Consider the following 11,560-nt stretch of genomic DNA (forward strand, 5'->3'; position numbering starts at 1 on the left):
CCGTGCTAAATTCATTGGTTAAATTATTAGCTGAAAAAAATTTATACAAAGAAAGGAATAATATTCCATAATTCTCAAAATTGTTTCAGTGAGAGCAATTCTGTGGTACAAAATTATATTTCAGCACAGAAATAACCCTTTATTAATAAACAGGCTAGAACACAATCATAATACTCGTTTTAACTTTAATGAAGGACTTATTGTACCTAAGCATACAAATAAATATGGACAAAGAACGTTAAAGTATATGATTCCCAGTTGTTTTAATATGTTACCTGCTGAAATTAAAAACTGTGCCCAAAACAAACAATTGGTGAACTTACTGAAGACTTGGCGCACTGAAACAATTCATTTGTATTAACTTACAATTATATATTATTCTAAGACTTTTCAAAATGTTATTTATGTTTTCATCATTTTCTTTTCAAGTCAATAAGAAGTCAACTTGGGTACAATTCTCCTGTCTGGAACCCACATTATAATATACATGTACAAGCTGTTGAAAGAATACAAAACAAATTCTTATGTTTTATAAATTTTAAAATGGGTTTTCCAGCAATTATGTTGAACTACAACACTCTGTTAAATTATATGAATATTCTCAAATTGTCAGACAGAAGAATTTTCACTGACTTGGTATTTCTATATAAAATTCTAAATGATTTAGTTGATAGTCCGGTATTGCTAGAATTGATAATTCCACAACGTAATACTAGAAGTCAGGATTTATTTCAGTGCAGAAATTCTGGGACTAACTACCACATGTATTCCTCGTTGCCCAGAATACTAATGCAGGGTAACAATTATACCAAGTCAGTGGACATCTTCAATTTATCTTTAAACAAATATAAAATGTTGTTAATGAAGCAATTCAGTTATGTACAATTAATAATATTCTTATGTAAAAGCCCCGATAAAGAGTGTTAATAAATAAATAAATAAAGTATCTATGTTTTAATAAAAAATAAATAAAATAAAAAAAACCACATCATTATTGATGTTTGTAATAACTCATTTCTGTTTAGTTTGTAACTTGTTTATACTTATGTTTGTTATGTATTACTGTAACTGTTGTAATGCCTGTTCTTTAATACATATTCATGAATAAATAGAAATGTGTGTTTTATTACATTTATGTATTTGGTGCAAGTTGTGCCTTTGTTAATCCCGTTTTCCAATACAAGACTACAGTCATGTAAGTTACTGTATAACAGTCATGTAAGTTACTGTAGTCTTGTAGTACCTCTAATGGAATTGTAATCTTTGGAGCACAGGCGTCACGTGAGAGTGGAGCAGGTGGTCAAGCCTCCACACAGCATCCCCAAAGGCGACATAAGTGCTTGGGGAGCATGCTATTCAATACATCAGTATCCAATGATGATATCCAGGAATAGAGGAACACACTGGGACTGGGACGGGCAACCACAGCTTTGGACAACTTGGCTAACTAAATAAAATTATAGTCAAATTAAATCCACAGACACAAATATAATAATTATATTTAATATACAAACATGAAGTAATATTGACAATAAAGGTAACTAAACGTGTATTTTAAAAATAATTTCATTTACAATTAGAAGAGATCAGAAAGTGGATCTATTTAAAGAAATGAATTCATTAAAAATAAACATAAGTTGTACCTCGCAGAGCGGTAGATACTCTCAGTATCGCCCTGGTGAAACATTGCTTGAAATGGCTCCAGCAACTCTGGAAAGTATTGTATTTGTTCACGCCGGGTCGGAGCCAAAGAGTTTACCGCTCTGCTACGAAGGTCTAACAATTGCAGTTCCCATATTTAATAAGACATTTATTTAGCAATAAAAACACAGCATAGCACACTGAACACAATATGATCTCTAGAAATGTGACCTACACCCATTTCAAATAAAACTGACCTGTTGGCCCCAATGTTGCGGGAGGGATGAAACACATCATTCTGGTGTTATTCTTGGTAATACTGGTGTTGATGGTTCGGGCATGTAGAGAGTGACGTGGCACATGTTGATCACTGAGACGTGCGCATATCACAAAGGAATGGTAGGCCGATGAATAAGATAGAGAAAGGGACACTCAGATTATCACATTTGGGAATGTTCAGCCAATGTATGAAGAAAGGGGAGGATATACAATTCAGAAGAAGTCGGTGACATTCCAGGGAGACGGTATAAACTACATTCATACATACTCTTCTATTATTCTGCTTGACATGGCCCGACTCGAGTATCTGATTCACTTGATCGTGCCGTGTCTTCCTCGGGCGACCCCGACTTCTGCTACCATTCGCATCATATATTCTCCTTAGACTCCTTTCTTTGCTCATTCGCTCTACATACCCATAAGCGTCCTTTTCTTAATCTTACTCATTACACTTGCATCAGCCTTGCACTCTTTGCGGATATCCACATTTCTCATATGATCATACATGGTTTTACCACTCATACGCCTCAGGGATCTCATTTCTCAGCATTCAGTCTACTTTAATCCTTTCTCTGCCAGTTCCATACATCAGGGTAGGTACCAGCACTCCATTGCGGACTGCTAGCTTGGCTTCTTTGGACAATGTTTAGTTAGCGCCAACTGCGTTCAGTCCTCCATGAATGGAGTTCCCTGCATTTCCCCTTGTTTCAATATCTCTGTCAGCCTTCCCATCTCTCTAGAACATACTTCCTAAATACACAAACTCATCCACCTGCGACAAGTATTCCTCAGCAACAACTATATTGCACACTGTTTTCCTACTCTCTCTTTCAAACACCGTGACTTTAGACTTACTTACATTCATCATTAACTCATTCTTCATACATACTTGGTTCATCCTAGACACGAGAGACTGTAGATCTTCCATACTGTTAGCAATCAACACCGCATCATCAGCATACAACAGGCAACAAACTTTCAAAAAAACACATTCTATAGTCCTATATTTAACTTGTTTCCCACAATCCATTCCACTCCTTAATAATATGTTTATGTTTATTCTTATGTCTTTAAAATGTATTATTATATGTATAATTAATGTAAAAATGTTTTTTTGTAATTTATATATCTTTAATTCACTATGCCTATGTAATATTTGACTCCTCCCACTTTTATAATGTATTATATTCTGTCTCCCTCTGTTTTCCTATAAATATGCATCACCTCTGTCTTAGTTTTTAGTTATATTTCACATCCTGATGAAGCTCGACCGTAGCGAAACCGGTAGATGTAATAATAAAAAAGTCGTGGTTAATAAACAAAGTGTTTTATTTGATTTAATATTTATTTTGTGTTGAACTATAACTTCTCTTGTTACGTCATCTTTACATTTTATTAAATAATTATTTGCAAGGATATTTTCATAAGCCTTGATTAATGATGCAAGTGAAAATATAGGAGGAGTTACGGATTGGGCCAAAAGCGGCAAAGAATTTAGTAATCTTTTTAAATTCTTAAACTGGAACAATAATTATCATGTTCATGAACAAGTTAATAATCAAGACGACCTTAAAAAGATCTTTCGGTATAAGGTGAACAAACTAGAGTAACCAGAAAATGCTGCCATTGTTTTTAAATGTTCTTTTAGAGGTTTTTCGGAAATCGAATTAAAGATGCTTTTCAGGATGCAAATACTACAAGAGAATTAGTGTGAATTGACCTCGCTAAAGAAATTTATCCAAAAGAATAGGCTTAAAGTGGAGAGTACCAAACTGTTCCCCAATTTAAATTTGAATCATTACAACCGAACAATAACATGTGAGTCTGGAGAATCATTGGCGGAACTCTGCAAGCGCTTGAAGAAGCTGATGCGGTGGCTGAGGAAGGACTTGACGCAGGCTGTGGAGGAACAGATTAAAGTCTTTAGTCAAGCTGAATTTTTTTTCTTTCAATACTTCGTCTCATTTGTCTTCCACTCTAATCTCCTAAAATGAGTATTTTAGATTTGTTTTCGATTGCATTACGAGATCTGCTTGTTGATGTAAAGAAATGTTACTTTTCACTATGGGAAGTTGATTTGTTTAGGCTCCATAAGGATTGATTACTGTTTAAAGGTGTTAAATTTGTTAAGGAATTCTCCACTTTTTTTGTTACATGCTTAAGTTCATTAATGTTTTTATCTACGTTTCTAATTTGACTTTTAATTTCTTGTTGAAAATTTTCGAGTAGTGAATAAATTTTTAGAGACATCTCTTGGAAGCTTTTGAAGTTTTTGTTTAATTGGTTAGTTATTAAATTAATTTTATCGTTACCGTCCGGTATTTCATTATGTTGTAGGGTTTCGTTCACAGATGTCTCTGTCAGCTCATTTGTTTGTTGAGAAGTTTTATTATTTTCTTTGCAAGATGGGCACTTGAAACTTTGTTTATAGTTTTTATTCATCTTGCGAAAATTGATTTCAGTTATATGACAACAAAAGAAATAAAAATTACATGTCTTGCAGTATAAATTTTCGTTGTCATGTATTTGGGTCTTGCATGATTGCATTCCATCATTGCGGATGATTTCGACAGTGTTTTTGTATAATTATTTACGCAAAGATATGAACAAGTAATGGCAAAGGATTAAATTGTTTGATTCCTGTTCACAGCATAAAGTTTCTAGTGTTTATTTATTTAGAGCAAATGACAATAACATCGTTTGACATTCCCGGTGATATCACACTTTTTATATTAAGTTCACTAAGATTGTCTTTCTATTTTGTGAGCAATCAAGAAGTAATTACTTGGGTAAATATGTGGAATTAGTGAGATTTCACACTTAAACGTCATCTACTAAGTGGAGGGACAGAGCTACCTTCAGTCATTGCCCAAGTGTTGGCTGGACTTCACGGGTTCCGATGATTTTCTTTCTTATTTTTTTACTATGTATTATAAAGTAAAAACGATTGTTATGATAGCGGCGCGAAATAAGAATTAATAATACCAACATAAATACTACACAACAATTTTAAATACTCGCTGTACTTGAAACAATAGCAAATATTTACTCCAAATTCCTGTAATGCATTGCTTTCGGAAAAATAAATTTTAGGTACTTTGCAACAAGATTGTACAATACTTTTCGAGAAAACAAAAAAAATGTGATACTAAAATAAATTTCAAAAAGAACATTATAATTTGGATAAAAGGTAATAATAGGGCCTTTACCGGTGCCCTCATCCTTTATCGAACTACTGATGCAAAAGCATTTCCGCATTATAGAAACAATATATAAATACTTTTATAAACTATGGATTCCCGGTCAAATATGACCCTAAAACGGAAATAATATTATTGAAACGTAAATACTATTGACAGAATTTTTTTTCTTGAAATGCTTATATTATTGTAATAGAGTTATATAATTATGTAACTCAATTACAATAGTTAGTAATAGAGTCATATGTATAATAAAAAAATAGGATCATTGTTATAGTCAGCAAATACATAAGGTACCATTGTTTCATTGTTATAGTCAGCACATACATAAGGTACCATTGTTTCATTGTTATTGTCAGCACATACATAAGGTACCATTGTTTCATTGTTATAGTCAGCACATACATAAGGTACCATTGTTTCATTGTTATAGTCAGCACATACATAAGGTACCATTGTTTCATTGTTATAGTCAGCACATACATAAGGTACTATTGTTTCATTGTTATAGTCAGCACATACATAAGGTACCATTGTTTCATTGTTATAGTCAGCACATACATAAGGTACTATTGTTTCATTGTTATAGTCAGCACATACATAAGGTACCATTGTTTCATTGTTTATTTTATTCTATTTTATTTGGTAAGTTTTCCAGTAATGTTGACCTCACTGGGTGGCTTGCCCGTGCTGAGGCCTTCATTTTATAATATGAACATATAATCTACATAATACATAGAGAAAATAATACATTTAAAATATACCTAATCTTGTGTGTTTGTGAGTGATGTGTGTTTATATTGGTTTTGTATGTTACGTGTAGGTTTTATTTTTATTTTATGCTATGACATTTTGGTAATATTGTCTTTTTTGTTCTTTAATCCATTTTGTAATTTTGTGTGTGAATTTATTTTTATTTTCCTCAATTTTGATTTCAAGTTTTACACTGTTGAATGCTTTAATAACATGGTATTGGTAGTGTCTTTGTCTAAAGCTTGAATTATAGTCAGCACATACATTAGGTACCATTGTTTCATTGTTATAGTCAGCACATATATTAGGTACCATTGTTTCATTATTATAGTCAGCACATACATTAGGTACCATTGTTTCATTGTTATAGTCAGCACATATATTAGGTACCATTGTTTCATTATTATAGTCAGCACATACATTAGGTACCATTGTTTCATTGTTATAGTCAGCACCTACATTAGGTACCATTGTTTCATTGTTATAGTCAGCACATATATTAGGTACCATTGTTTCATTATTATAGTCAGCACATACATTAGGTACCATTGTTTCATTGTTATAGTCAGCACATATATTAGGTACCATTGTTTCATCATTATAGTCAGCACATACATTAGGTACCATTGTTTCATTGTTATAGTCAGCACCTACATTAGGTACCATTGTTTCATTGTTATAGTCAGCACCTACATTAGGTACCATTGTTTCATCGTTTTAGTCAGCACATACATTAGGTACCATTGTTTCATTGTTATAGTCAGCACCTACATTAGGTACCATTGTTTCATTGTTTTAGTCAGCACATACATTAGGTACCATTGTTTCATTGTTTTAGTTATCATATACATTAGTTACCATTGAAAGAGCTAAGAACAAATTATTTCTAAAAAAGTGTTTATTTCCAATTTTGTAATTTTGTTTACATTATCATTATATTATTGTTGCTTTGCTTTAATGAGTTTGTTTTAATGAAGTAAGGAGAATATAAATTGATGTTGCATGGTTATTTAAAAGTGTAAATAATCAGTTGGACAGCCCTGAAGTCAATGTTGTTTTCACGCATCGTTGATACCAACTTGGTATTATATATAGTCCCAATAATACAAGCTTGTGTCTGGCCACAATTCTGCCATTAACAGCTGTTGGTAATGCATATGCTAATTATATTATTCTTTAGACCACTTCTATAAGCACATTAATATTGTTAACTGCCAATAACTTACAAATTGTTTGAACATTGTGTTACCTTTCTTTGTCTAATACTTTCTTTTTTTCTGCGCTTTGTCATTATTTTCTTTAGTTATAATTTAAGTTCAGAGAGAGAGAGAGAGAGAGATCTTGGTTTCGACAATGCCAGTTAATTTCCTCTGCTCTTGATATTGTGTAATAAATAATTCTAACTTTTCCTTGATTCGCCTCTCTTTAACCTGTTCAGTGCCAATCACTCCCATGGGCGGACCAATCATAATATGTCATTTAAATGTAACGAAAGCTCCCGGCAGCGAATGTGTTAATATCAATAATACGAATAAACTTCAATATCTTTCTACTATATAAAAGTACGTATTATAAACAATCTCCTATACACAAAGCATTCTTAAGCCATCAACAGACATTTAGTATACAAATTTGGCAACGTATTTTTTAAAAAAGCAAAACGTACAGACATAGGAAAATTTTCTCTAATATATATAGTGAAAAAAAATTGTAAAATCGGTTTTGGAGGAGAAAATAGTGAAATGCTAAACCTCGATTTTAACAATTTAAATTAGTTATAAATCATTCAAATTTCATTTCGTTTCCTGTTAATAATTATAATATTATATAAATTGTTACTTTGTGAACCTTACTGATCCCACCACCTTAAAGATAACATGAAGTACACTCATCTTCTACACAAGCAAAAGCTTTTAATATCAAATTAGTACTTGATCCAAGATTATATGCATTTTAATACAAGAGTAGTACTTGATCCAAATGTACAAGATTATATGCATTTTAATACAAGAGTAGTACTTGATCCAAGATGTACAAGATTATATTCCTTTTAATAAAAACATAATACTAGATCTAAGATGTATGAGATTATATGCTTTTTAGTTTTATTAAATAAAAACAAATATCTTAATGAGAAATAAAAATAGTTTTATTGCTAATGACGTCCTGTCTAATGACCTCTTGTAGCCCTACTGGGGGTAAAGGTTTGGATAGTGGAAATCTGTTTTGATCAGATATTTGGAACAAGTGGACGAGTTTGTGTATCCAGGTAAGTATGTTCACAGGAAATAGAAATGCTTATAAGGACATCGGCAGGTGGTGCATTGGTCATATCTAAAAGCCCTGGAAGGAGCTACTCGAGAACAATTTGAAGCCTCGGGATGAGGGGGAAGATGTGAGAAAAATGCCAAAACCTTCTAAACAACTTTAATGACATAATATCCCAATCCTTGTCTCATCGAATATCCCAAAATTCATAATCCGTTATAACTGCATTAACAACAATTCATTTGAGTAATCTGAAAGTATATTGCCTGTTGTATGCTGATGATGCGGTGCTGATTGCTAACAGTATGGAAGATCTACAGTCTCTCGTGTCTAGGGTGAACCAAGTATGTATGAAGAATCAGTTAATGATGAATGTAAGTAAGTCTAAAGTCATGGTGTTTGAAAGAGAGAGTACGAAAACAGTGTGCAATATAGTTGTTGCTGAGGAATACTTGGAGAGTTTGTGTATTTAGGAAGTATGTTCTAGAGAGATGGGAAGGCTGACAGAGATATTGAAACAAGGGGAAATGCAGGGAACTCCATTCATGGAGGACTGAACGCAGTCCACAATGGAGTGCTGGCACCTACCCTGATGTATGGAACTGGCAGAGAAAGGATTAAAGTAGACTGAATGCTGTTGAAATGAGATCCCTAAGGCGTATGTGTGAGATATGTGGAGATCCGCAAAGAGTGCAAGGCTGATGTAAGCGTAATGAGTAAGGTCAAGAAAGGGACGCTTAGATGGTTTAGGCATGTAGAGTGAATGAGCGAAGAAAGGAGTGTAAGGAGAATAAACGATGCAAATGTGAACGGTAGCAGTCGGGCGGTCCGTCAAGTTAGTCATACAAGATGGCTGCCAGGCAATTTCCTCTCACCCTAGATTTGACTTCAATGCCATACATACAGAATGGCACTAATGCTTAGTCCAGGATTATTATTACAGACATTTGCTTTCAGTATTACAAGTCTAGAAATAGGTCGAAACTTCCCACACAGGAACTTAATACATAGTCATGTTTATTTTAACATTATTTATTTAATTGTAGTTTAAATATTAAAAGTATTATGTGTAAAAAAGTTCTGAATAAAGAATTACTAAAAAGATATATGTAGTATAAGTACTAAAGGTTAAAAAAAAAATAATGTAATAATCATTAATTATTTTTCTAATCAAAAAGTGTATTTCTTGAGACTAGTGGTTCACTTGAGACTAGTGGTTCACTTGAGACTAGTGGTTCACTTGAGACTAGTGGTTCACTTGAGACTAGTGGTTCACTTGAGACTAGTGGTTCACTTGAGACTAGTGGTTCACTTGAGACTAGTGGTTCACTTGAGACTAGTGGTTCACTTGAGACTAGTGGTTCACTTGAGACTAGTGGTTCACTTGAGACTAGTGGTTCACTTGAGACTAGTGGTTCACTTGAGACTAGTGGTTCACTTGAGACTAGTGGTTCACTTGAGACTAGTGGTTCACTTGAGACTAGTGGTTCACTTGAGACTAGTGGTTCACTTGAGACTAGTGGTTCACTTGAGACTAGTGGTTCACTTGAGACTAGTAGGTACAGAAAATATCTAGTACAGATATGTGTTGATTTATTTATTTGGGTTTTAATTAGGAAATAATATAGGCCATTAAAACGTGGAATTTTCACCATTCCAGAGACAACTTTGACAATTTTTTGTGTGCCAATGGTAATAATTAAAAATTTTATCTTTCCCATACTTCTATGTTTTGGTGAAATATAAATTAAAAAATTAAACATCTTTAAAAAGGCGTTTTTTGTGTCGGAATTTTAAATTTATTAACGACGAATTTGTGTTTCAACGTAAATCGGTTTTTTTGAAAATCAAATTTAAACCCATCGAAAGAGTTTTTTTAATAACTGAATTTTTTATTTTATATTTCATTATATTTGCATAGTAAAAAAGGCAAGATTTTTTAAAAATAATTACCACTAAGTACATCGTCTTTTGGCGATGCTGTGTGGAGGTTCCTTTTAAGGGTAGGAGGAAAGTAAATTGTCAGAAGAAAAACAATATGAAGGGTGGGTAGGCATCTATCAGTGTGACCAGAAGTGACGGACTATGAATCCAATTGTCTGCGGTGCAGGGCGAGATAGTTCTGCTAGAGAGATTAAAGGGTCTCCCTCAATCAGTCTCTCGCCAAACAGTCAGTAGGCAGACGTATGTGCACCTAGTAAGACCTAGCCAAACCTCACCCCGTGAACCCGGGCACCCTGCTAAGTCACCTAACGTAGTTTATAACGAGAATATCAAATTGTTTTACAGTAAATGGTACAGTGCTAATTGGATTTACGTGCGTTAGTTATTCCTGCGTGAAAATTTACACGTTCAAGGAACTCAAATTGGGTTAGAATTTAAATGTCATTTTCAGTATTGAAAATGATTGTGTGAAGAAAATTCTAGTAGTAATATTTAAAAAAAAAATTATCGTCTTTTTCAAAATTAGAATAAGTTATAATATGCCTGAAGATATAATGGAGTATTATTTTCACTCTACTAATAACCAATACGTTTTAACCAGACATAATATCTGAAACCTGCCGAACCGGTTTCATTCATAATATTCGCAGTCTTCGAAAACATTTGATAAAAATACAGGTTTTTTAAGAATATGTAGATCGCAACCACAGACATCCAAATTGGTAGATTTGCCCTAACATGGAATGTATCCCACGAGTTGGAGGTCAACCTTACTACCGGCACCAGGAGGGATAACCTAATACATCAGTCGTATATTGGTAGACTTGCCCTAACATGGAATGTATCCCAAGAGCTGGAGGTCAACCTTACTACCGGCACCAGGACGGATAACCTAATACATCAGTCGTATGTTGGTAGACTTGCCCTAACATGGAATGTATCCCACGAGCAGGAGGTCAACCTTACTACCGGCACCAGGACGGATAACCCAATACATCAGTCGTATATTGGTAGACTTGCCCTAACATGGAATGTATCCCAAGAGCTGGAGGTCAACCTTACTACCGGCACCAGGACGGATAACCTAATACATCAGTCGTATGTTGGTAGACTTGCCCTAACATGGAATGTATCCCACGAGCAGGAGGTCAACCTTACTACCGGCACCAGGACGGATAACCTAATACATCAGTCGTATATTGGTAGACTTGCCCTAACATGGAATGTATCCCACGAGCTGGAGGTCAACCTTACTACCGGCACCAGGAGGGATAACCTAATACATCAGTCGTATATTGGTAGACTTGCCCTAACATGGAATGTATCCCACGAGCTGGAGGTCAACCTTACTACCGGCACCAGGAGGGATAACCTAATACATCAGTCGTATATTGGTAGACTTGCCCTAACATGGAATGTATCCCAAGAGCTGGAGGTCAACCTTACTACCGGCACCAGGACGGATAACCTAATAC

General features: G+C 34.1%; 1 protein-coding gene across 1 annotated transcript in view; it reads left to right on the forward strand.

Annotated features, from left to right (window-relative positions):
• Positions 1–1,447, forward strand: part of LOC149415842 (uncharacterized) — a 69,665-nt gene extending 68,218 nt beyond the window's left edge. The window contains exon 8 of the mRNA XM_089641739.1: positions 1,389–1,447. Coding sequence (XP_089497865.1) covers positions 1,389–1,447 — 59 coding nt within the window. The remainder of the gene's footprint in view (positions 1–1,388) is intronic.
• Positions 1,448–11,560: the final 10,113 nt, after the last annotated feature.

This window comes from Hesperophylax consimilis, chromosome 17 (genome assembly GCF_061612785.1).
Source record: "Hesperophylax consimilis isolate HC1 chromosome 17, BYU_Hcon_1.0, whole genome shotgun sequence".
Classification (NCBI taxonomy): Eukaryota; Metazoa; Arthropoda; class Insecta; order Trichoptera; family Limnephilidae; genus Hesperophylax; species Hesperophylax consimilis.